The sequence below is a fragment of the Suncus etruscus genome, chromosome 13, assembly GCF_024139225.1.
Source record: "Suncus etruscus isolate mSunEtr1 chromosome 13, mSunEtr1.pri.cur, whole genome shotgun sequence".
NCBI classification, from domain to species: domain Eukaryota; kingdom Metazoa; phylum Chordata; class Mammalia; order Eulipotyphla; family Soricidae; genus Suncus; species Suncus etruscus.
In genome coordinates, this window is record NC_064860.1 from 8,703,828 (window position 1) to 8,731,748 (window position 27,921).

At 33.4% G+C, this 27,921-nt stretch overlaps 1 protein-coding gene and 1 non-coding gene across 2 annotated transcripts in view; both read right to left on the minus strand.

Moving 5' to 3' along the window:
* The window catches only part of CRPPA (CDP-L-ribitol pyrophosphorylase A), a 295,374-nt gene that overhangs the window by 110,913 nt on the left and 156,540 nt on the right, over nucleotides 1-27,921 (minus strand). The window contains exon 9 of the mRNA XM_049785700.1: nucleotides 20,242-20,373. Within this exon, the coding sequence (XP_049641657.1) occupies nucleotides 20,242-20,373 (132 nt within the window). The remainder of the gene's footprint in view (nucleotides 1-20,241; nucleotides 20,374-27,921) is intronic.
* On the minus strand, nucleotides 26,492-26,598 carry LOC126026644 (U6 spliceosomal RNA). The gene has a single exon (XR_007501868.1). It is a non-coding gene; the product is annotated as a U6 spliceosomal RNA (small nuclear RNA).

Sequence of the window (27,921 nt, forward strand, 5' to 3'; positions counted from 1 at the left end):
ATAATCATCCTTCTCAGTCCAACTTTCTATGTATTACAAAAATAACAAACACACCTAAATTATTCTCTTTTTTTAATCTTTTGTTTAATTTTGTTGCAATTATTATGCATTTGTTATGATTTTTAAACTGCACAGATAACATGATTGCAAACCTATTAACACTTATGATTTTTGGTATCCAGCAATTCTAAAATTTTTAAAATAATATAACTGAGTAAAAATTAATACACAAAAAATATGCATTATAAAGCTTAGCTAGCATCATAAAAAAATTTTTGGGCCACACCTGTTGACGCTCAGGGGTGCCTAAATTATTCTTAAATTTTTGCTGCAATTTCCATAACATTGCCTCCATTTATAAGTGATTTTTAAGGTAATGTAATATATCTCTTATTTTAAAATATGAATTCCATCAACTTGGTTGATTACTCAAATGTTGACAATCTTGTTTTAATGAAACACAATAGGCACTTTGTTAACCTGAAAACAGACAACGTAGTTCAGAAAATCCTTAAAAAACGTTTTCTAGAGAAGAAACACACCAAACCCAAGTCCAACAGACCAGGGTTCACATAATAAGTGAGACGCACCTATAACATGAATACACCATTGTGAATCTGAAGAGGGCTGGAGGGCACAAAAAGGAAAGCCCAGTTATGAAACCATACTATGCACCTGGGAAAGACAAAGTTCCAAGGAGTGGTTGGGAGGGGGTTACAGACAAGACTGACAGAGCATGGTTGTAGACCATGTCTTTGTAGCTGAAGATCTAAGCCATCTCAACATTATTTTCTCTTAACCAAAGAGAGAAAGAGAGAGAGAAGAGAGATACACATATTTCTAAGCCTTAATGCCATCTCTCATCTCTCTCATATGTATTTAAACTTTTTCTGTTCTGAAAAATATAGCTTGTTTATTCCTTTAGCTATCAATTTAAAAAACCATTTCTTTGGAGCGGGTTGGAATTTTCCCTTTATATTTTGCATATCATTAAATAATGGAAGTGCAAAGTGTCAGCACAAAAAGAGTACTCCCAAATCACTGCACAAAGAGAACACAAGTTGTCTTTTAGAAACATTAAGAAATTGATTCTAGCATGACTTCAGTACCCATATCAACATGAGAACAAAAGTATTTTACAAACCAATAGCAGAGAAAAGGCACTTGACCTTGATTTATTTTAAAGCGACTCTAAAATATAAAATTTAGATTTAAGAAGTCTTTATTCTGTCCTGTGTGTGTATATATATCCAAAGGTTGAATACTTTTTTCTCAATTATCTGTAATATTCCTTTGAAAGAGTAGTTATCAGGAAGTCCAGCATTTTCTTGGCCCAGATTCCTTGCAATAATAAGAGTCAAAAATTGCTACCTAGCAAACACAGGTGACCTCATCACATTTAATTTCACCAGCACTGTGATTTTTTATTCCAGACCCATTGTCGCCTCTCCCTAATCTTCCACTTGCCCTTATAAATATCTAGGCATCTGAAAAAATAAGAAAGTTATTTACTTCATCCTCTATTTTTAGTAGTTACCTAGTAAACTCTATTATTACTGCATTTATTTTACTAATGTCTATCTTTATCTGTGACAGTTGTGTCATTGATATGGGTAAAAGATATGTCTAAAGAACATACTACAGAATATTATCTGATTAGAATTTGTAAACAGTATCTCCAGCAATCTGAATTATAATAAAAGGAATATAATATTTAACTTCTGCCATTATATCTTCTAATAATTTTATAAACACATTTATGCCTTAGTAAGACTCTCAGTTCCAAGTTAAATAATTCCCCCAAATACAAACATTGATCATATACATAAACATTGACTAAAAATACTAAATATTTTTATCATCTTTAGAGTAAAAATATTTTGAAGCATATTTCTATATAGAAGTTATATGCTACCTGAGTATGTGCCTAAATCATATAAAATTATTTTTAAAAATAATTTGGTACTGATGGGGTGTTTCACCTTCTTTTTCTCCTTCATTTCCCAAATCGATGAGGAGAACCCCTAGAAGGATTCTGCCCATTTTGGGGGTATTAGACTCTTACCCCAGTTTACTCATTTTCTCTTTTTCAGGCAAAACCACCCAACTTGAACTGCTAGCCCTGCCCCCACTTAGAGGGGGAAATAAGGGAGGCACCAAGACCAAACTGATGCAAGACTACTAAGTAGTAGGTCAAATACAGAGGGGATCACATATTCTAGCCACCCTGGGGGGGAGGGAAGAGGAAATGGGAGGTAGCACAAAAAACGGAGGAGGTGTAGGGAGGACAATTTAGGGATGGGAATCCCCCCTGATTTTATGTAAATATGTACCTAGAATATTATTGTCAACAATATGTAAGCCACTATGATCAAAATAAAAACTATATAAAAAAAAAAGATTCCTAAACTCACAGTGGTTCCACTGTGGCCCCAAAATGAAATAATTGAACAAAGAAACAAACAAAAAAAAAATAATTTGAGGAGCGGAGTGCTGGCACAGTGCTAGGGCATTTGCTTTGTATGCAGCTGACATAGGACAGACTATGGTTGGATCCCCCGGTGTCCCATATGATCCCCCAAGCCAGGAGCAATTTTTGAAACATAGCCAAGAGTAACCCCTGAGAGTCACCAGTGTGGCCCCAAAACAAACAAACAAACAAATAATAATTTGAACTTCGGTTAAGACTTTTCATTCACTTGATTAAATACCTTAAACTGGCTAGATAACACATTATGGAATATACATGAAGAGTATTTCTGATTTTCAATTTTTTGTTATTATTATAGATGCAATTGAATTAACATTCTATACTAATTAATTACAAACCTTTAAAACCTGCAAACTTTCTAAAGAAATGGGCTTTCTTCTCTGGACATCAGTGCTATATATTTAAAAGATGACATATCACCTCATAGGCTTTCTTGTTAGAAACAAATTAGCTAAATTTAAATTATAAGTGATATATTCATCATGATTATGATTCAAATTCATGTCAAAATGAATATAAATTGCTAATTGGTATGAGTATCGAACAGAATTTTCTTATGCTAGAAATGAATGTTATACTAAAAATCTCAAATCTTATAGTATTTTTTAATATTTATCAAGTAATTTAATTACAGTAATATGAAAATCTAATGTCATACAACATTTAAAATTAAACATTCTGCATGCCATTTACATTTGTAAAAATTCAAATTATTTGTGAAGTCCTAGAGTGATTCAAGAAGTAAAAAATTTAATTAAAAATTATAAGCTGCTGACTATTTTGACTTCTACAAAATAATCAAGTTACATTCTATTTTGTTAAAAGTTCAAAGTAAAAGCACAAACGTTCTTTCAAAATGTAATACAATGTGAATTTAAAGGCTTACTATTGTGAAATATTATTAATTTGGCATCCTATCAATTCCCTTAAGCAGCAAAGCAGGTCCCTGACAATGTGTGTTCAAATGGCAATATATTAGAGAGCAGGCAGAAACCTGAAAGAGAAACACTTAATACATAGGTACAGAAAAGGTGTTATTGTTTAACAGTTCACCAAGGAAAATTCAGTGCTGAACTCTTTCCACATAAAGAAGCTTTATTCTTGTTTACCAAATTCCTCCTTTTGTTTTTAAAGAACTTTTTCTTTTGACATTATATGAATATAAATAACTTCCATACACATACTTTAAGAAACCAAATTCATTTCAAGGTAAGTTATTTAAAATAAAATAAATCATAAGCCAAAACAAGAAGAACTTAAGAGAACATATAATATTCTACTTGATATAAACTTTTTATTATATTCAAACTTTCTTTCTTTTTTTTTTTTTTTTTTTTTGGTTTTTGGGCCACACCCAGCGGTACTCAGGGGTTACTCCTGGCTGTCTACTCAGAAATAGCTTTTGGCAGGCACGGGGGACCATATGGGACACCGGGATTCGAATTAACTACCTTTGGTCCTGGATCGGCTGCTTGCAAGGCAAACGCCACTGTGCTATCTCTCCGGGCCAACTTTCTAATAGCCATTAGATATTAGTTAAAATACAGATGAACATTTACTATGTTCTATTTTCTATTTTTTCTATATTTCTATGCAAATATTTTTTAGATTTTTAAGTATATAAATGTGTAGGTTCTTGTGGTTTCTATATAACCATATTGCTGGCAAAAATAACATGTTTGTTTCTTCCAATTTTTAATCTTTTATTTTTATTGATAATCAGACCCTTCCAATATAAGGCTGAACAAAATTAGTGATTGTGCATATTTCCCTATTTATATTTTAAAGAAATATTACGAACAAATACTAACTGTGTTGTCTACTCTAAACTTTTAGTAAATCTCATTAGCAACTTAATTTTTTTCTACCCCCAGGATCATGACTGGGCAATAAATAATATCACATAGTTTGCTCCAACTATTCAAGTGATATTATTTTTTAACATAGCATACAGTACAGTTCTGTGTTGAGATTTTTAGTAATGAACTGTGAATCTCTGATACAATAAATATCATATCAGTAAAATAATACACACATCACATATTATAAACTGACTTCTTTGGATTGACATTTTAGAAGAGAGAAATAGAAAAGAATAAAACAAAAGACAAAATTGATATTAAACTGCATTAAGTTACTATGAGGAATAAATTTTGAGGGAAGTTGACTGAGTAGGGTAAATGTAGAGTGAAGTGTATTTATACAAAGTGTATCACTGAGGGCGAAATCTATATATATATATATATTCATGCATTTTTAAAATGCCTAGATTTATACTTTACATATAATTAAATATATAAATATATATTTATATATATGAAGTTAGGAATTTTTAAAAAATTCATGAGTATATAAAGTATAAATATATAAAAGTAACAGTAATTTTTGATTAAAAAAATGATGCTACAGCTGCATGAAAGATAAACAAGTGGTTCCCAATCAATTTTCATCCATTATAACAAAAAAACAAAATGATGCTCAGAACATAATCTGTCTAAGCAGAAGAGCCCAAAGGAAAAAAAAACATCATGCAGTGCATATGTTAGAAAATAAAAAATGACATGCTATATAAATATTTTCAAAAATATATAGACCTCATTAATCTCTATGATAAAGTCAAAATCTTAAAATTTTAATTATGGGGCCAGAGAGATAGCAGGGAGGTAAAGCATTTTCCTTTGCATGCAGAAGACGGTGGTTCAAATCCCAGCATCCCATATGGTCCCCCGAGCCTGCCAGAAGCAATTTCTGAGCATAGAGCCAGGAGTGATCCCTGAGCACTGCCGGGTGTGACTCAAAAAACAAAAATAAATTTTTTTAATTATAACAAAAGTGTGAGCTTATGCAATATCATATACTCCATGCATAACTTGTGAGTACTTGCTTTCTCCCATAAGCATACAAGAAGCTTATACTACTGAAGCACAAGGAAAGAAATAATAACATACATTAATATTAAATTAGAATATTTATGAATACACCACTAAAATATAAAATGGCATAAAGTATATGTTATTAACAATTTCAATACACATTGAGCGTATTGATTGTGCCAATCAATATACATTAAGTTAATCTTGAGCAACAGAGTCTTGTTTGGTCTTCCTGAGCATTATATTTTAATTTAAACTTCATATGGAAGATTAACTTTATCTGGTTTATGTAGCTCAGATTTGAATCACATAAAGATAAACAAAGATTATAAATGAGAATTTGTGGTAAATCTTAAAACATAGTACGTTAAAGATCACTTTTCATAGTTTTATCACAAAATAATTTTATCATAAAAATAATCTCAGAGCATAGTTATATTTTTGATTCTTTACTAATGAGCAAAATTAATTCAAATCTAGAGTAAGATAGAAATTAAATTTCAGAGCCCGGAAGGAAAGCACAGCGGCGTTTGCCTTGCAAGCAGCCGATCTAGGACCAAAGGTGGTTGGTTCGAATCCCGGTGTCCCATATGGTCCCCCGTGCCTACCAGGAGCTATTTCTGAGCAGACAGCCAGGAGTAACCCATGAGCACCGCCGGGTGGCCCAAAAACAAAAATACAAAAAAACAAACAAAAAAAAAAAAAAACAAATTAAATTTCAGATGTTAATTTTAATAATATACATTTAAATTTATGTTATAATGCTATGTTACTTCAAAAAGTATTAAAACTAGTCCTGCCCCCCCCAGTTAGAGGGGGGAATAAGGGAGGCAGCAGGACCAAGCAGGTGCAAGACTACTAAGTAGTAGGCTACGAACAGAGGGGACCACATATTCTGACAGCCCTGGGGGTGAGGGAAGAGCATATGGGAGGTAGGACAGAAACGAAGGTGTAGGGAGGACAAATTGGTGATGGAAATCCCCCCTGATTTTATGTAAATATGTACCTAAAATATGATTGTCAACAATATGTAAGCCACTATGATCAAAATGAAAATTATATTAAAAGATAAAAAAAATTTAAAAAACCCTCTGTGAATAATAAACACATCAAAAAAAGTATTAAAACTGAAAAAATATTAAAAAGTAAAATTATGACTAATTTAATTTCAAATTGCAAAAACTACACTTTATTATTTCATAATAAGTAAACAAATTTATATTTATAAAAATAATATCACATAGTTACTATTTTAAAGTATATCAAATAATAAATTGTCTTGGTCCTATGACCTAATCATCTTTCAAAGGAGTTGGTCCTTAATATAATCACATTTAGCTTAAGATTTTGATATATGAATTTGAGACAAATTCATAGCATAAGAGACAATAATATATTAATCATCTAGGAGGTTATATACAAATAATAGTGTTTTTGTTTATTTGTTTGTTTTGGGGCCACATCCAGTGGGACTCAGGCTTACTCCTGGCTGTGCCCTCAGAAGTCACTCATGGCAGGCTCTGGGGACCATATGGGATGTCAGGGATTGAACTCGGTTCTGTTCAAGTGGGCAGCATACAAGGAAAATGCCCTACCACTGCACTATCTCTTCAGCCCCAAATAATAGTGTCTTCACACACACACACACACACACACACACACACACACACACACACACACACACAATGCTGTGGGAGAAATTGTACTACAAATTTTTCCCAAAAATGTTCCTAACCTTATTTTCATTCATATAGCTTGGATATGCTGACCAGTATCCAGGGAAGTCATATTAACTTAGAAAGCCTTTGGATATTTGCTGATATCTTTCTATAGTATACATTTTAATTACTGCTCAAAAAATTAAAACTAGATATTCCATAGTAGCTAGCCCACATTTAGGATATTTTACCCCCTAAATAACCAAAACCATAAATTGTAGCAACTATTTGAGCACTCCATTCATATAATTGCATTATTTATATTGCAAACATTATTTATAAATATTAATAAGAGTTTGAAAGGATATAAGTATGCACCAACTGATATAAGGATAAAGAAAATGTGATGAAACGCTACTTAAAAAAATTGGTGGCGCCACAGTGATAATATGGTGGCTAGCATATTTGCCTTGCACACTGCAGACTCAGCCTGAATCCCCAGAATCCCACATGGTTCTCCACGCCTGCCAGGATTAACTCCTGAATGCAGAGTCAGGAGTAACATTTGAGCACTTCTGAGGGTGGCCCAAAAATCACAACTAAATCAAAGCAAAACAAAACTGGGCTGGAGTGACAGTAAAGGAATTGCTGTGTTTGTCTCACATATAGATAAAACCAGATTGAACCCTTGCACTGAATGATCCTCTGAACACCACTGAGCACAAAACCAAGAGTGGCTCCCCAAAACTCTCAAAATTTTAAGTAAAGGGTCTCTGTTATTCAGTTTGGTATCTTTCCATCAGCAGGGGGAATGTACTTGGTCCCTAATGCACCATGATAATGGTAGATGACCCTTGCTGGCCAATTGAGTTGGCACTGCACGGACCATCTCCCACTCTGGGCAAAACAAGTGGACATAAGGGGTACGTTGATGGTTGTTGAGGGGATTAGTCGGATGTGAGAGTACAGGCCTTGCAAGTAGTTGAATTCAATGAGTCCTTGATCATCCAGGAGAGTCTGGATGAGCTAGGTAGTTGGAGGGAAAGAAGTAGATTGCCTTTTTCTTCTCCCCACTCAACATAAGCCACCTGGGGAACTTCCAGGAGCAATAAAAGCTAACCTTTCCTCTTTTGTTATTTAAAACAAGGAAGGGGGAGATGATACATCTCCCCAAAGCCAAATGCTAATCTTACCTGAATGGTGAGACCCTCCCACAGCTAGGAGGGGGTCTATGGTTGACAATTATTTAAATTAAAATTAAAATTGGGGGAGGGAGTGAGATGCAGCAAGGAAGATCAGAGAACCTGAATGGATGCAGAGAGGCTGCTTAGCTTAGAGGCCATGTGAAGTATATGGGCCTTCTCATAAAACTGGTTGTCTCCCTAAATTTCATCTTACTGCTGTGGATCATTTCTGCGCCATTATCCTGAAGCAACAGACCCTTGAGCCAAAGGGGCTGCAGGTGCCCTGTCAGACTGGTTCGAGAAAGGTCTCACCATCCATCCACACAACTACGACTTCATAATTATTAATTAATTCAACACATAGATATTACCACTATCCTTAAACCAGAACTGAGAATTCAGCAACTACATTTTGAGTTCTTTCTCATCTTTCTCTTTTTTTTTTTTTTCCCTTCTTAGAGGGTCAGAAACAGAAACGTACAAATGTTTCTGGGCAATTGTTCAGTTTTCCAAATTAAAGAGACCACCCTCGTGAGTCTAAATCTCTTAATTGCATCAAAATATATTAAATGTAAAGTCAGGAGTTTAAAAATGGGATAAAAGGATTACGGTGTTGAAGAGATTGGCACAGTTACTTTAAAACTTAGTATTTTATAGACAGATTTTTTATCATTTTATCATTTTTATTTAAAATTCAAAAATGAACACAAATCAGAATCAAAATTCAGCAGACAGGAAATATTTTGACATTTCCCTAAAAAGAATTATAAACACTACAGGCACATACAAATATTAATGCAGATATACATAATTCAGTAATATAATTCTGTATGTAGTTTGGTATTTGGTACATAGTCTCTTTTCACAATGACATTCTTTCACTAGAAAATTAAAATTAGGGGCTGGAGAGATAGCATGGAGGTAAGGCATTTGCCTTTCATGCAGGAGGTCATCCATTCGAATCCCAGTGTCCCATATGGTCCCCCGTGCCTGCCAGGAGCAATTTCTGAGCATGGAGCCAGGAGTAACCCCTGAGCACTGCCGGGTGTGACCCAAAAACCACAAAAAAAAAAAAAAAGAAAATTAAAATTAAATTTTGTAGTAGTGGTTTGGTTTGTTGGCTTGGAATTATTTAGGGTTTTTGGTTTTAGATTTTTTTTACTTTAGCCATACCTGTCTGTACTCAGAGCTTATTCTTGCTGGATGTAGACTGTATGTAGTGTTAATAATCAAGCAATGGTTAGGGCATTGCCTGTTGTATTATCTGCCTACCTCCAAAATATTTTTAATCAATTTATAGCAAAAAAAAAAAAAAAGAGCACAAAATTGGCTCAAACCTTCATAATCAATGTAAGGAAGTGCTATTGATGGTATATTTCCCATTACCTCGATATCAGCTTTCAGAATTATTCAGTAAAATTTAAGTTATTTGATATTTAAAACTGACATTTTATTTTATTTTATTTTTGGCTTTTGGGCCACACCCAGCAGTGCTCAGGGGTTACTCATGGCTGTCTGCTCAGAAATAGCTCCTGGTAGGCACGGGGGATCATATGGGGCACCAGGATTCGAACGAAGTACCTTTGGTCCTGGATCAGCTGCTTGCAAGGCAAACACTGCTCTGCTATCTCTCCGGGCCCGACATTTTATTTTTAAATATTATTAACGAAAATAAAAGATCTAACTGGATATTCTAATGAAAAAGTCTTAATGGTAAATAGTAATAAGGTTAAGACCATTATTTTATTTTTATTTATGAACTTCCTTGTAAAAACTTAATCCATAGAGGGGTCAGGGAAATAGCACATGCAGCCACCGCTGGTTTAATCTCTGGTATCCCATATGGTGCCCCAAAGCCTGCCAGGAGTAATTTCTGAGTGTAGAACAGGAGCAACCCCTGAGCATGCCTAGGTGTGTCCCCAAAATATAAACAAACAAAATAATAATCCATACAGTAGATCCACATCATAGCATTTGGGATGAATAGATAATACAATGGAAAGGACACTTACCTTGCAGGCAACTGACCATGGTTCAAACCCCAAACAATGCCCCAATTAATTCCTGAGTGCAGTGTTCCTGAGCATCTTAAGAGTACAAATGTTTAGAGTGTTGCCCAGAATCACACACACAATTTTTATCTCTGCCTATTTATGAAATATATGGAGTTTTAATCATAAATGTACATTGAGAATCATTTTTAAAAATAAATTAAATATTAGGGGCCGTAGAGATAGCACGGAGGTAAAGCATTTGCCTTGCATGCAGAAGGACAGTGGTCCGAATCCCGGCATCCCATATGGTCCCCGAACATTCCAGGAGCTATTTCTGAGCATAGGGCCAGGAGTAACCCCTGAGCACTGCCAGGTGTGACCCAAAAACCAAAATATATATATAAAGTAAATATTAAATATTAATATGTTTATTATTTTATCTGAAAAATGAAAACTTACCTGTGACACTTTTTCAATAATTTTCTTAGTCTTACTTACACAAGGTTTTAACATAATAGAATGATTATTAGATATATAAAGCCCAAATAATGACTGAAGTATAAAAAATAATCTTAAATGGTATCTTGGTAAAACATTTGTGTTTTTTTTTCTTTTTTTTTTTTGAAGGAAGGAACGAAGGAAGAAAGGAAGGAAGGAAGGAAGGAAGGAAGGAAGGAAGGAAGGAAGGAAGGAAGGAAGAAGAAAGAAGAAGAAGAAGAAAGAAGAAGAAAAAGAAAGAAAGAAAGAAAGAAAAAGAAAGAAAGAAAAAGAAAAAAAGAAAGAAAAAGAAAAAGAAAGAAAGAAAGAAAGAAAAAAGAAAGAAAGAAAGAAAGAAAGAAAAGAAAAAAGAAAGAAAGAAAGAAGAAAGAAAAAAGAAAGAAAAGAAAGAAAGAAAGAAAGAAAGAAAGAAAGAAAAAAAAAGAGAAAGAGAGAAAGAAAGAAAGAAAGAAGAAAGAAAAAAGAAAGAAAGAAAGAAAGAAAGAAAGAGAAAGAAAGAAAGAAAAAAAAGAAAGAAAAAAGAAGGGAGGGAGGAAGAAAGAAAGAGAGAAACAAAGAAATGAAAGAAAAAAGAGAGAGAAGAAAGAATAAAGAAAAAAAGAAAAAGAAAAAAAAAAGAAAAGAAAGAAAGAAAGAAGAAAGAAAAAAGAAAGAAAGAAAGAAAGAAAGAGAAAGAAAGAAAGAAAAGAAAGAAAGAAGAGAAGGAAAAAAAAAAACAAAGAAAAAAAAGAAGAAAGAATAAAGAAAAAGAAAGAAAAGAAAAAGAAAGAAAGAAAGAAAGAAAGAAAGAGAAAAGAAAGAAAGAAAGAAAGAAAGAAAGAAAGAAAGAAAAAGAAAAAGAGAAAGAAAGAAAGAAAGAAAGAAAAAAAAGAAAAAGAAACAAAGGAAGAAAGAAAGGAAGACAGAAAGAAGAGAAAGACAACATTTGTATTTTTTTTTCTATCCACTAAAATCCAGATTCCAGGAATGGCTGTAGATATGTTTGTTATAATATCAATCTTTATTTTCTAATAACAATAGAATAAAGTTGCCATTATGCATTCGGGAAGAGAAAGTTCAAACTTAATTAAAGTGTATTTCTTTACCAATTGTCACAAGGTAAGTAATGAGATAAATAGAAAAAGAAAATAAACTTCACTGTTTTCTATACACAAATCTATGTGCCAAACATTACTCAGATCTCCTGGAATTCTCAATAGAGACTGTTTCTCTATAATTCCACTGTGATCTCAATTAGAAAAGCTGATAGGATTCTCAGAAACAATAAACATATGTTCTAACCTTATTTCTTGCATAATAGTAATCAGATCATCCTCTATTTTATACATTTTATACTTGAACTACATGCTGTGGATTTACCCAGCAGTCCAAGGCTCCAACTAGTTCAGAGTTCAGACACACTGACAAAGGTTTGGAATGTCAGATCTTAAAATATCATTCTAATGCCCACCTAATTTCACTTCCCAACCTTCTCGACAGTTTCAAATCCCCTAGCACATACGTGAAGTTCTCTAGGTTCAATATATAAATGCGATTTTATAGTTTGTCATGCAGTTGCTTCTGCAATTTGGATAATTAGTGCTCCATAAAATTAAAACATACAGAAAAAGCTGTCACCTTACCTCAAAAGTTTTAAAGAAAATTTACAGAAAACTATAAGTGGTATGTATACATAGAACTGAAATAATGTCAGATACATTAGACACTTCTCCATTCTGTAGGAACTAATTATTCAGTTTGTTCTCTCAGCCAATTTGCTATACTATCTTCCCCTATTTAATTAAAGGGTTAGAAGTCAAACTAAATCATCTTTTTCCAAAAGTATTTATATGTATATATATATATATATATATATATATACATAGAAGCTACATTGATATGTATATGTATCCTTATAATTTATCATAGTGGCCATACATAGAGAAAGTTTGGGGGGGGGGAGGTTTAGATCTAGGAAACCTCCCTTGCATGTTCAGTGAGGCAGTGCTAGGAATGGAACAGCACTAAGAATTAACTCAATAAAAATTATTAAAAATCACTAATTCAAAGGTCCGGCAGAGACAATTGTAAGGGAAAGGGGCTTCTGGAAGAACAAAGAAAGACGCTATCCTAGATGCCTTCCTAGGTTCAGTGCAAAGACCAAGATCACCAACCACAGAAGATGGATTAAAATGGCACTGAGGTAACAGAACCTCTAGATTCACAAAGACTGACTTCACCATAAGTCCCACCTCAGGATATGTACAGATACTGAGACCTCTAAACACAGAGCTCTGATTGTACCACACTGGACAGAGCAGAAGTCTTCTACACACCAAAACAAACAAACAAACAAACAAACAAACAAAAAACCACCACCGGGAGAGTAATGATCCTGAGCAAAGACTAGAGCTGATCCCATGACAGTATACTCCAAGGACGGAGAAACCCCATATCTCATAGGGCAAGTGAATTCTTTTTCGAATGACTCCAATATTTACTGTGCCAGGGCAGGAGGGAAAAAAAACAAGAATACAAAAAACACAAAACCTTGGTTATTTATATATATATATATATATATATATATATATATATATATATATATATATATATATATATATCTTACCTTCATTTATTATTGTTATTATTATTTTTATTTACCTAGCTATTTTGGTCGATTTCTCATTTTGGATGTGATTATTGAAATTGTTGTCCCCAATTATTCTTATTTTTTTTCTCTTCCTTTCTTTTCTTTCGTTATGTGCTACGCCATGTTTCTTATTTCAAGACCACGGCGTGTTTTTTGTTTGTTTGTTTTTGTTTGTTTGTTGTTTGTTTTGTTTTGTTTTTTAATCTGTTTTTTTGTGGTGCATATCCTTATAGCTGGAGTCCTCACTGGATATTTGACACTTCTTTCGGTACTGGTGGAGTGTTTCACCTTCTTTTTCTCCTTCATTTCCCAAATCGATGATGAGAACCTCTTGAAGGATTCTGCCCATTTTCGGGGTATTAAACTCTTACCCCAGTTTATTTATTTTCTCTTTTTCAGGCAAAACCACGCAACTTGAACTAGCTACCCCTGCCCCTACTTAGAGGGGGAAATAAGGGAGGCATCAAGACCAAACTGATGCAAGACTACTAAGTAGTTGGTTAGAGACAGAGGGGACCACATATTCTAGCCACCCTGGGGGGGAGGGAAGAGGAAATGGGAGGTAGGACAAAAACGGAGGTGTAGGGAGGACAATTTGGGGATGGGAATCCCCCTGATTTTATGTAAATATGTACCTAAAATATTATTGTCAACAATATGTAAGCCACTATGATCAAAATAAAAATTATATTAAAAAAATTACTAATTCTTTATTATGCTATGCAGCTGTGCATAACTAACATAGTAGTCAAAATTAAAAATGTTCCATACCTATTTTTCCCATAAAAATGTTCCTTTTATTTAAAAATTAAGAAAATCTAAAAGAGAATTCTGATATTATATTCATATCTTCTTCCATTTAGTAAAAAGCAAAAGATGTATATAATCTGGAAAGATATTAGAGTGTCTATTTCATTTCAATGTATCTAAGAACAGGAGGAGAGTATTCATCTCTAGAGACTGTACCAAGTAGGATTACAAAGGTTAATTTTCAATTTCACACAATCATGTATTTTTATATGTATCTTTTATAACCTTATTTCCAAAGAATGACTAAGTTTAAACATAAAGTCCAAAACAATATTGAAAGGAAAACATATTTAGTCTTATAAACAATCCTACATCAAAAAAAAAAAAAACTTCTAGTAACCCTGAACTGGGTATGATGAGTTTCTGTAAACAGAGTTGGTGCAGCATAATTTGTGTATACTATATGACTCAGTGGCATGGAAAATACCATGTTTACTAAATAACTCTGAGTCAAAATCCAAGTAATGACTCATTGCAGGAAGGTGAGTTTCAATCTGAGGTTGACATTTTTTAAAAATTTGCAATTTGCTCTTTAATAGCCCTCCCAGTTATTATGAGCAATTAAAAGGTGACCCATTGTCCATTGTTTGAGAAAACACAGAGTAAATGAGTTTAAATTTAAAAAATTGGGTTCAGTTGTTTACTATAAAGTTAAATTTCTAACTATATTTTAGGACGGTCAGACCTCTTCACATATGTCTTAGTAAATATTATGAACTTACCTGATGTGATTACAAACAGATATAAAAGCAAAAAAAAAATTCTGGGCACCCTTAACAAGACACACACTAAAGCAATTGACAAGGCATATTGAACACATCAAGTAGAGAAATCTGGTTTGTACTTGTGACAACAGGAAAACTTACACCATATTATCTAATTTAATGTTGTTGCCAAACAACTTTATTTCGTTATTCTAGATCCTATTTTGAAAGTCTATAGAGAACTCTCATACGTTTTTAAATAATGGGGCATTTTGTTTGTTTTTGTTTTTATTTTGTTTTGAAAAATACAGATCTACTTTGGTGACTCTCTTCTGTACTGTCATAGCTGTGGTTGTAAGCGAGGAAGGAAAAAGTGGCATTCAGAAGAGTAATGGAGCTCCTTGGCTTAGTAATGGACCTCTATGGAAAGTTTAATTTTCTCAATACTGCTGACAAGTATAACAGAGACCAAAGACGCTTCTCTTATGAAAGTACTGTTTTACAAAGACATATTTTTCACCAGATCAAAACATGTGAAGTTTCAGTTCAAAGGAGAAGAAAGGAAAAAGAAAAAATGCACAAAATACACACTCCCTGAAATAGTTACAGGCTTAATGTTTCCTCAAACTTTTTCTAATAGATACAAATGACCTAAAATACAGGCTAAAACCTTACTCCACTCCAAATTCCTGCGTTGAAATATTTAACCCCAATGTGATGCTGTTGGAGTGGTGATAAGTTCGTGAGGAGAGAGGATAGAGACCTCATGAATAGGATCTTATTAAAGAAAAGGCCTTGAGTGGTTTCATCTTTTCCATATTAAAAGTGCTATGAGAAATGGCAATCTGCAACTTTGAATAGGGCTCTGATCACTATTGCATCAGATTCTGCTTTCCTGTCTCTAGAACTATGACAAATAAATTTCTATTATATAAGCCACTCATTATGGCAAAAATTTTATATTAATAGGTTCAAGACATAGCAACATATTGTTTCTTATAACATTAAAGAAAATATGGGAGAAGCTTATTTGTTGTTGTTGTTGTTGTTGTTGTTTGACTAGACCCAAAAATACTCAGGGTTACTCCTGGCTCTGCATTCAGGAATCATTGTTGATAATGCTTAGAAGACTATATGGAATGCCAGATATTGAATCTCAGTCTGCCAAGAACAAAGAAATCTCTCCATGCCAGAAATTAAATAAAATATTATGCAATGAGAAGCATTTGTCAATGTTTAAATGATTAAATTATCACGAATTGAGGATTAGTATTGCATAATATTAATATTCTCAAATGAAATTAAGCATTTCAAAATATATCCTTACATATAGGTACACAGAAATATAAACATGTAATGTGTACATTATATGAAGCAAAGAACTAAAGCGAATTAATGGTATCCTATATTCTGAAGCAAAAAAGAAAATGAAACATAAAACCAATAAAATTTAAATTCAGTAGAGTTTACATTCAACAAGCATAGAATAGTAAGTATGTTTGTACATAGCACATATTATGAACTGAACCAAAAACATGCTTATTAGTATGATCACTTATTAAAAATGTTAGGAATTATAAATAAAGATAAATATCATGAAACATCAATACTCAAATTTGGCCTCCAAGTTTCTATTCTCAGAAATGTCATATATAACTGGAAAGACCTTATGTAGATTACATATATCAAAGTTTCAAATATGCTCTCTTCCCAAAGAGTGGTATGTTTAAAATCGAAACTATCTTCATTATTCAGAGAATAAAAAGGATGTACAATGATTAGCTATGATATATTCTGATAATGGTCAAAGAAAAATGAATAAGTTCAACATATGATCATCAAAACAATTTGTAACACAAAACACCACGAAAGTATAAACCAAAAAATATATATATAATTTTACTAAATTGTGAAAAGAAGCTCTCCTTTCATCTTTTATAGCCTTAGGATTGAAGAATGCTATGAAGCAGACATTCGAAATAGAGGGAGATAGTGGTTTAATTAAGAAAATATATACTGAACCTAAGAAAATTATTTAGAGGTAGAGGTTATTTTAGTCTGTGGTGTGTTTTTATAAGTTTCCTTTAGAAACCATTAGCTCATAACATATTTAAATAATTACAGAGGCAAATGAAAAATGCATTGCCTTGGTCACCAATTTGGGGAGATAAAATTTTTTGGGGGTTTTTTTTTGGGGGGGTCACACCTGGCAGTGCTCAGGGGTTATTCCTGGCTCTGTGCTCAGAAATTGCTACTGGCAGGCTCAGGGGACCATACGGAATGCTGCGATTCAAACCACCATCCTTCTGCATGCAAAGCAAATGGCCTACCTCCATGCTATCTCTCGGGTCCCAGGGAGATAAAATTCTAATTAACCTCATCATTAAGGTGTAACTCTAAATGCTAATTAATCTAAATATTTTAAGCCATTAGCCCATTTTCCAAATAATGGCTAATGTCCCAAAACACTTTGTTATAAACTCTTTTTTAATAATATCTTTACTTAAACACCATGATTATAAATATATTTGTAGTTGAGTTTCAGTTATAAAAAAGAACACTCCTTTCCCCAGTGCAATTTTCCCACCACCAATGTCCCCCATCCTCTATCTGTATTGAGACAGGCATTCTAGTTCTCTCACTCACTAACATCATCATTATAGTTGTTAGTGTAGCTATTTATCTAAGTATTCACCATTCTTTGTGGTAAGCTTCATGTCATGGGACAGTCCATCCAGCCCTCATCTCAATTGTCTTTTGTTATTATTAAAATAATGTATTTTATTTTTCTTAAATCTCACAGTTGAGTAAAACTATTCTGTATCTATCTCTCTCCCTTTGGCTCATTTCACCTAGCATGACAGTCTCCATGTCCATCCATGTATAGGCAAAATTCATGACTTCGTTTTTCCTAACTGCTGTGTAATATTCCATTTTGTATTTGTATTACAGTTTCTTTAGACACTCATTTGTTGTTAGGGTATCTGGGTTGTTTCCAGATTCTGGCTATTATAAATAGTGCCATTACAGGAGGTATTTTTGTATTGTGTTTTTGTGATTGTAGGGTCTATCCCTAGAAGTGGTGTATAGCTGGATCATATGGGAGCTCAATTACCGCTTTTTTGATGAACCTCCATATTGTTTTCCTTAAATGCTGGACTAGATTGGAATGACCCAAAATCTTCTAGAAACAGCCATTCATATAGCAAAGTGGCAGGCTACAAAATTAACACGCAAAAAATCAATGGCCTTCTTACATACAAATAATAAAAAAGAAAACTGGACATTAAAAATAACTATCCCATTCACATTAGTGTCACACAAACTCAAATAATTTGGAGTCAAATTAACTAAAGAGGTGAAGGACAGATACAAAGAACACTAAAGAACACTGCTTCAAGAAATAAAAGAGGACACAAGGAAATGGAGACACATACCCTGTCCTTGAATTGGAAGGATTAACATCATTAAAATGGCTTTACTCCCCAATGCATTGTATAGATTTAATGATATTCACCTAAGGATACCCATGACATTCTTCAAAGAAGTGGATTTCACTCCTGAAATTCATTTGGAACAATAAACACTGACAAATAGTTAAAGCGACCCTTAGGTAAAAAGAAGATGGGAGGCATCACTTTCCCTAATTTTAAATTGTACTACAAAGCAATAATCATTATAACAGTATGATAATGGAATAATGACAGACCCTCAGATCAGTGGAATAGACTTGAGTATTCAGAGAATGTTCTCCAGACATACAATCAATTAATCTCTGATAAAGGGGCAAGAATGGCAAAATGGAGCAAGGAAAGCCTCTTCAACTGGTGGTGTTGGGACAACTGGTCATCCACATGCAAAAAAAGCCAACTCGAATCTTCATTTAACACTATGCATAAAGGTCAAATCTAAATGGATTAAAGACCTTGATAACAGACCCAGAACCATAAGATATACAGAAGAACACATAGGTAAAACACTTTATGAGATTGAGACAAAATGCATCTTCAAGGAGGAAACAACACTGTCCAAACAAGTAGAAGCAGAGATAAACAAATAGGACTATATTAAGCTGAGACTTCTGCACCTCAAAGAAAATTGTTAAAAAAAACTCTTTACCAATGGTAATTCTACCATTAAATACAAAAAAAATTCTTTATTTTGGACAGTGTGTTGAGCTAGTGCCAGTTAATTCCTACCTGTGACTGAGGGTAAGATTATGTCCTATATTTTGTCCTAAATATCCTACAGTTTACAATTTGTCACCTACAAGAAAATAAAGGTTACCCAACAAAGAAAGGGTAAGGTGAGATAAGCCTTAGAGGTCATAAAAAGCACTATAATTGGAGAATCTAAGTGAAATATTAGATCTCTGCTGAAAGAAAAATATCAAGAGGGCACCTTGTAGCAACATAGCTTCAGGAGTGCTTATAAGGAACAACAACAAATGGAAAATGTAGAGGTTCAGCAAAAACAGGAACAGTAATTCAAGAGCGAGTCAGGCAATTTTATTTATCTATCCCCAATATCTATCACAATCATTCACATATTTTCTCTATCTTGTCTTCTTTATAGCATATATTTTCATTGTTATTGGTACTATTTTAAATTCTCCCCATTAAGGGTAATTAGAGTCAACAGAAATAGTTTGCACCAAGAGAAATCTAGGTTCAAATGCTGACTCTTGCACACTAAAAGAACTTTAATGAGTTATAAAACTTACCATCTCCCTGCCTGTCCAGAGAGAATAATAAAATACCTGTATTTTAGCTTGTAGTAAGTATGCTTATATATTTAAAGCACTTAACATACTCTTCATTACTTATTATCATGGAAAAGCAAATCAAAACTAAGTGAAGTATCATCTTACACTAGTAATACCAGCATATATCAAAAAACTGAAAGCAACTGTGACATAACTGCTGGTGGTATTGTCCTCTGTTTCAACATCTGTGTAAAGCAGTATGGAGATACTGCAAAAAAATTATCTTAAGAATACAAGTCCTATGTCCTAGCAATTCCTACTTGTTGGCATCTACTCCCAAACACAAAAGCATGGATTAGAAATATTAATGCACATCAACCCAAGTTTAGAACATGCTTAATGTCACTTATTTAATTTTTACTTGTAATTAATATTTTATGTTCAAAATTTGACAATCCTATATAGAGAACATGAAATGACTTATTTTCCAATATCTAATTTTTTCCCTTTCAGAACTTTTTGATTTCATTTTCCCCTAGAATCAAGAGGTTTACTTAAGGCAAAGATATAAATGGATGAGTAATTTTTCAATCTTTTTCTTATCATAATTTCTTTGTTTTAAAAAAACTAGGTTCCCACCATAAAAACTGTAGTCTATGGAACATACACTTTAAAGCACCTAGTATTTCACCTACCTGTGGATACTGAATAAGAAGGCCAAACAGAAAAATATTTCTTCTTTTCATCTCCTTTGCATATTCTCTAATCCTCATTAGGCTTTCCATTTTTTGACCAATAGGTACTGCTTTACATTTCAGAAAATGAACCTGAAATATATTTTAAAAGGTAACCATTAGTTGATCAGACATCAACATTCCAACCTTGAAGCTTGAAATCCCAAACTTAGAACTGGCACAGTTCATTGCACCAGCACCAGAAATCAAACTCCCCCTATTGGTGGCCCCAATAGGGGAATACTGCTCTGGCACCAAATTGCTCCAGGGTAGGTTCATATGACACCTTAGCAATAAGGAAACAAAAACAATGTGATCTAGCAGATTTCCCTATCTCACCATCTAAAGATGGATGAGATGAAATCAGAAGACACGCCATCCTAGGAATTATGCAGAAACCAAGATATCTACTTACAGAGCATTGACTTTGACAACTACAACTGAGCAGAACTTTTCCTGGGACCATAAAGAAAGATCTTGGGCTTTGACAACTAATCTACCCAGAGCTTGTATTTGGTTTTATGACATTATGCTTCAAGGATAGACATCTCTTAGGCAAAAGGAATTTCCTTTATCCCTTGGGCCAAATAAATTTCCTTTCTAATTTCCCCCAACATTTACTTCACCTATGCAAAAAAAACCAAAAACAACAAAAACAAAAACAACAACAAAAAAAAAACTTGTCACATGTTTCCCTTTATTTTAAATATTTATCTTCTTTTAATTTTATTTAAAGTTTCTATAGGCGCTCCCTCCATTTTTACAGAATCATAGGACATGAATCATCATGTTCTGTCTCATATTTCTGTCTTCCTACAAATTGACAAAAGAAAAAAAATGTGGATGGAACCAAGGGGCAAGTTGTCTCAGAAGCACTGAGTGGAAATAAAAAAAAATGGTCAGACTTAAATACCCAACCAAAGTCAATGAGATTAGAATCAAGAGACCCAAATTATAAGAAGCTATACATAAAATGGACCTGTTACACTAGCAGTCCAGAGGGCTAAGGGTGGAGATATGAGAGGCGTACTGGGAACTATCATGGAGGGAGGTCAACACTGGTGGGGGAATGGCCCTAATTCGCTGTCACTATGTACCATAAATATAACTGTGAAAGACTTGTTATTCAAAGTGGTCTCAATAAAAAAATATATTTTTATGAGGGGCCAGATTGTATAGTTTGCTAATTCTTCTTTCAGAATAGATTTTCCTAGGCTTAAATATCGCACAAACCATAGAGATACTGAGTGATCAAACTTCCCTTTCCCTGCAATTTTTTCTTATTTTTTTAAATAATTTTATTGTGACCAACATGAATTACAAATCTTTCACAGTAATATTTAAGGTACATAGTGACATTGAATCAGGGGTACTCCCACCACAAGTGTTGTCCTCCCTATACTCTGTTCCCAGTATCCTTCTCCTCTGCCCCCCAGACTGCTAGTATAACTGGTCCCCTCTGTGTATACCTTGTAGAAGATTGGGTATCAATTCTGTTGTTGTTGTTGACTTTGGGTTTGGTGTTTAAGCCTGATCTTTTTTTATTTCTACTCAATGTTCATACAATTATTTGGTTCTGGTACCATGCATTTTTTCCCCTCAATTTACGAGGCAGAACAAGATGATTCAAATTATGTGGTACTGTTTGAAAGAAAAGAATAAAAAAGAACAAACAATAAGCATACAAAAACAAAAAACAAAAAAACTGAAAGGATTCCATCTAGAGGTTATAAATGTTAATTTAAGAAGAAGAAAGAGAGGAGAACGAGTTGTGGAACAAGTGGTAGGGCGTTTGCCCTTCATGCACTGACCCAGGATGGACCTCAGTTCGATCTCCCAGCGTCCCACATGGCCCAAGCCAGGAGCAATTTCTGAGCATATAAGCAGGAGTAACCCTGAGCATCACTACGTATGGCTCAAAAAGCAATAAAAAAAAGGGAAAAATACAAAACAATAATAAACAAATAAAGAAATAAAACAAAAAATAAGCACAAATATCAAATAAAATACCAAAACCAGCAAATACAAAAAAAAAAAAGCACCACATCAATAAATACAACAACCAAACAATAACCATGAGAACGAAAGTAAAAAATAAAAAAAAAAGAAAAAGAAAAAGAAAAAAAGAAGGAGGGCTGGTGTAGCAAAGTAGTTTTTTGGTTTTGTTTTGTGTGTGTGTGGGGGGGGGGGGGTTCATGTGGGTTTTTTTTTTTTGCATAGGCACATATTGGGGAAATTAGAAAGGGAATTCCCTTGGTCTAAAAAATACAGGGTTTCAGGGAATTCCCTCTATAATATCCCCAATAGTTACTGTGCCTATACGGAGGTGGGGGGGAAGCACAAAATAAACATTTTTCCACATATATACTTATTGATTGATCGATTTTTGACGTCCTTATTTTGGTGTAGATATTGAAGTTGATGTCTCCATTTTTATTTTATTATATTTTATTTTATCTTTTTTTCTTTTTGCACTCCAGCATGATTTGATTTCAGAATCGAGACTATTGTGTGGTGCTTGTTTTTATTGCTGTAGTGCTCACTGGATATTTAATTTGACATTTTTTTCTGTATTGTTGTGGTGTTTCAATTACCTTTTTCATGTCCTTTCTCAAACTGAAGTTGATAGCCTCTAACAGGGGTCCTCAAACTTTTTAAACAGAGGGCCAGTTCACTGTCCCTCAGACCACTGGAGGGTCTGACTATAGTAAAAACAAAACTTATGAATGAATTCTTATGCACACTGCATATATCTTATTTTGCAATGAAGAAACAAAACAGATAAAATACAAAGTGTGGCCCGCAGGCCATAGTTTGAGGACCACTGTGAAGGACTCCGCCCATTTTCAGCATATTTGATTTTTTTTACTTTATTTTTTTCTTATTTTTTACCCCATTCTATTGCTTTTCCTTCCCTCAAACAAAACCACATAACTCAATTTATCTAGCTCAGCCTCTCAAATAGAGGGGAAACAAGGGAGGGTACCAGAACCAAACAGATATATGATCACTAATAGTAAGCTAGACAAAGAGGGGACCACCTACTCTAGCAGTCCGGGGGGTGATGGTAGGGGATATGGGTTGCTGGAAGGGAACGGGGAGGAGGAGAGGACAAATTTGGTGGTGGGTATTCCCCTAATTCAATATTAATATGTATCTAAAATACTACTGTGAAAGATATGTAAGCCATTATGATCAAAATCAAAATAAAAAAAATACAGGATTTCTCTGCATGACAGTATGTTTTAATACTGTCATGGGAATAACTAGATGCTCCTTCCATGCTACTTTCCAGGTGCCAAAAAACTATGTACCTTAAATTAACTGTAAAAGACTTGTAATTCAAATTGGTCTCAATAAAAAAATTGATTTAAACATGTTTTGTTTTGGTGCCACACCCAGTGACGCTCAGGGGCTACTCCTGGTTATGCTCTCAGAAATCGTTCCTGGCTTGGGGAACCATATGGGATGCCAGGGGATCAAACCACGGTCTCTCCTAGGTTAGAGCATGCAAGGCAAATGCCCTATCATTTGTACCACTGCTCTGGTCCCAGCAGTCAGGAGAGATGAAGTCATGAAATTCTCTTATACATGGATGTACATGGAATCTATTATGCTGAGTGAAATAAGTCAGAAGGAGAGAGATAAACACGGAATAGTCTCACTAATCTATGAGTTTTAAGAAAAATTAAGGACATTATTGTAATAATGCTCAGAGACAATAGAGATGAGGGCCAAAAGGACTGGCTCACCATATGAAGCTCACCACAAAGAATGGTGAGTGCAGTTAGGGAAATAACTACACTAACAACTATCATGACAATCTGGATGAGTGAGAGAAGTAGAATGCCTGTCTCAAATACAGGCAAGGGTTGGGAAGGGGGGGCATTGGTGGTGCGAATTTTGCACTGATGAAGGGGGGTGTTCTGTTTATGACTAAAACCCAACTACAATCATGCTTGTAATCATGGTGCTTAAATAAAAATTTTATTAAAAAATAAATTCAATAAAATATTTTTAAAAAGGTAAGAAATAGAACCCTACTTTGTTCTTTCTTTAAAAAATAGTAACATTAGGGTTGGAGAGATAGCACAGCAGTAGGGCATTAGTCTTGCAAGTGTTCAAATCCCATATAGTTCCCCATGCCTGCTAGGAGCGATTTCTGAGCAGAGAGCCAGGAGTAACCACTAAGCACTGCCGGGTGTGGCCCAAGAAACAAAAGAAAACAAAAAAAGTTTAGACATTAGTGAAAATAAAATTCTTTAAAATAAAATAGTAACATTAAGCTCAAAAAATACAATATATTGTATTTTTTTATCAATTTTTGGTAATTGCTGGTTAAACATTTCAAAGCTAATTAATTAAGAAAACAGTGTACCATCCTAATAAACACAAATTTTATAATGTCTCATTTAACATATAATTATGTTAAACATTCTATTTCAATTTATATCACAATGGATAGAATATAATTTCATCAGTTTATCCAGTATAATAACTCGTAAGTTAAAACTAGGATAGATCTAAGTATATGTAAAAATATATGCTTACATGTTTAGTAGGATATATATATTTGAATGTGTTCATATATTAAAATCCAAGAAATCATTTAAAAATTCAGCACATAAAATGTGGAATAATATCTTTATTTTATTTGGGGGGGAGAGGGAGATACACCAGGTGATGTTTAGTGGTTACTCCAGAATGTACACTCAGGAATTATTTCTGACAATGTTAGAAGGACCACATAAGATGCCTGTCATTGAACCTTGGTTGGCAGTTTGCAAGGCAAACAACCTGCCCTCTGTACTACTGCTCTAGTCTAAAATTTGCAATAATCCCTATTCAAGTTAACATTGATATTGTGGTTACTACTGATTTGGTTTTTGAAGTAACTTCAAATCTTTTACATATAATCCTTAGAAAAAATGTTTTCTTTAAATAATTTACATGACTGTTTAACATTTTAATGACATTTTAAAAAGATCAAGGTGGCCATTATTCTTCAAATCTTTTTCTATAGCCATACTTTTCATTTAAAAAAATAATAGTTTTAGTCATAACAACACAAAAAGAAAACAACTTAAAACTCAATTTAACACATATAATGTGAATTAAAAATTATGAGACTGGTTAAAATATAAAATTTAAAACTCAAATACTATTGTTCTCAACAATTTTTAAAAATATACTTGCTACTGAACTTTTTCTTCTTTCCTTTCTCTTCTATATCTTTAGTTTTTCTAGTTTTTAAAAACTTTGCTTTTGTTCTTCCTGAAACAAATGTATTATGATCACTTGTGTCAACTGTGTGATATATTTTCTTTAAATTAATTTTAAAAAACTATTGTTTGTTCCATATGTATAATATGAAGTAGAATCATTTCAAAATATACTATATTGTGATATTCATTTTAATCTCTTTGTCTTCTGCTCATTCTTATGGGAATGTTCCATAAATGCTTTATCAAAATATTATGTAAAATAAATATATAATATAAATATAAAATATTTTATAATAATTCCAAATGTATTTTGCTTTTTCAGAGAAATATATGCATCCATGTCTACAAAAAAATAATTCAATGTTATTTAATTAAATGTTAATTTAAAAGAATGCTTTTAATTTAATAAATATTTAATAACTACTTCTTGAATTTTTCTTAAACATTACAACTGAAAACATACATATTGTTGCTTCCTTCTAAAATCTCATATGACCAAGATATTTTTTCTTAAAATACTCAAGCCATTCCAACAGAAAAGGGAAATATATAGATAAGCACACACAAAAAAGTCTGAGGTATTTCTATTTGCTGAATTATGGAATAAAAGATGATTTAATGACCATAAGTTCCTCTTTCTCAAGCTCTCTTTCCAAACTTCTAAAGATGAAGCAATTTATAAAATATAGTATAGTGGGGGGGGGAGGGATGGTTTAGTGAGGAGGGTGCTTACTTGCACACGACCCAATCCAGATCTGATCCCCAGCATCCTATATGCTTCCCTAGTCTGTGGGAACTGATTCCTGAGTACAGAGACAGGAATAAATACAGAGCACCACTGGATGTGGCCCAGAAACAACAAAAAAATGAAATTTAAATTTTCCAAAGCAGTATTTGCATATCGTAGGAAACATGATATATCATTGATATCTTAGATATAAAGAACATATTTCACTATAGCAAATACTTTATAATTCTTTTTTTTTTAAAATATGGAATGCTTCACGAATTTGCGTGTCATCCTTGCGCAGGGACCATGCTAGTCTTCTCTGTATCGTTCCAATTTTAGTATATGTGCTGCCGAAGCGAGCACATACTTTATAATTCTTAAACTTATAAATATATTTATATACTCTAGATATCTAGAGATAGTATGAAATATACAGGTATATAAATGCATATACTGAAAAATTATGAATACTAGAACGTCCATGCAAGTTAACTTGTAACTAGATTAAGATCTGAAAGTTAATACCATTAATTGTGAAAAGATATGTTCCTAGTTATGATATGAGTTGTCTGAAAAGATGTCTTATTGACTGACGAATCTGTACTGCAAATAAGGCACTTATTATTTGCAGCCTACCCAGTTATATTCCTGAAAACATATATGGTCTCTAAACCCAGCTAGAAGTGATCCCTGAAACAGATGGAAGCCCTGAGCATCACTGAGTGTAATGCCCCCTCAAAAAAGAGGTCATTGAGCCACTTTTTGTATTCTTCCTCTCATGCTCACTTTTCTCTTCATCTTTTGAGAAGCCAACTGAGAAAAAGGGGGATATAAGATGGAAGATAGGTGAGGAAACAGCCTCTCCCTTAGCTCAAGAAGATGACTTCAAGACTTAAATCTGAATAATATGTAGAACACGTCCATATCTTATGAGCCATGTAGTTTGGGACACACTGGCTTATCTTATAAGTAGAAAATAGCAAGCTTGAACTTAAATTGTTAGCAGTGGGCTTGACAGAAAAATAAAGAGCTAATTCCTTAACTCAAGGCAATTTTAAAAACTCTATTCCAAACATTTTGTTCTTACACCCCATACCAGTTACAGATATGCTCCTTATCGATAAAAGCCTCACAGAACTATGTCATTTTTCAACTATTCATTACTTCTATTATCTAAATATCATGAAACTCCTGTAACTACAATGCCTAACATATATGTCGAATTACCTGAATTTTTCAGTGGCCTACCAAGGCCAACTGGCTATCTGAACAGAAAGCAAAACAACTGCTTCTTAGTTAATCGATTACATATTTTCCTGATAAGTTTTGTATTTTAAACAATTTCCTGCTAGAAAAAATTCTAGGAGGGCAAGGAGGGAAAATTTGAAGTAAAAAAAAAAAGAGTAATAAAAAGAACAGAGTTAAGGGTAATTCTAATTTGTAACTATAAACTTCACAGAAATTAAAATTTCACAGAAATGAAAGGCTGGAAGTGTCTGTTATACATTAATTGTAAAAAGAATGAAGGATCTGATACAACTGGGAATGGAGCTAGCACTTGAAGGCTGCGTTTAAAGTTGGCCCAGGAGGAAGTACAAACTGCCAGAAATTGGGGAACCTCTGAAAAGGGAGAGCTAGGAACAGGCACATTTTTACATTTACTTGAAAGAGTCTAAAATTAATGTT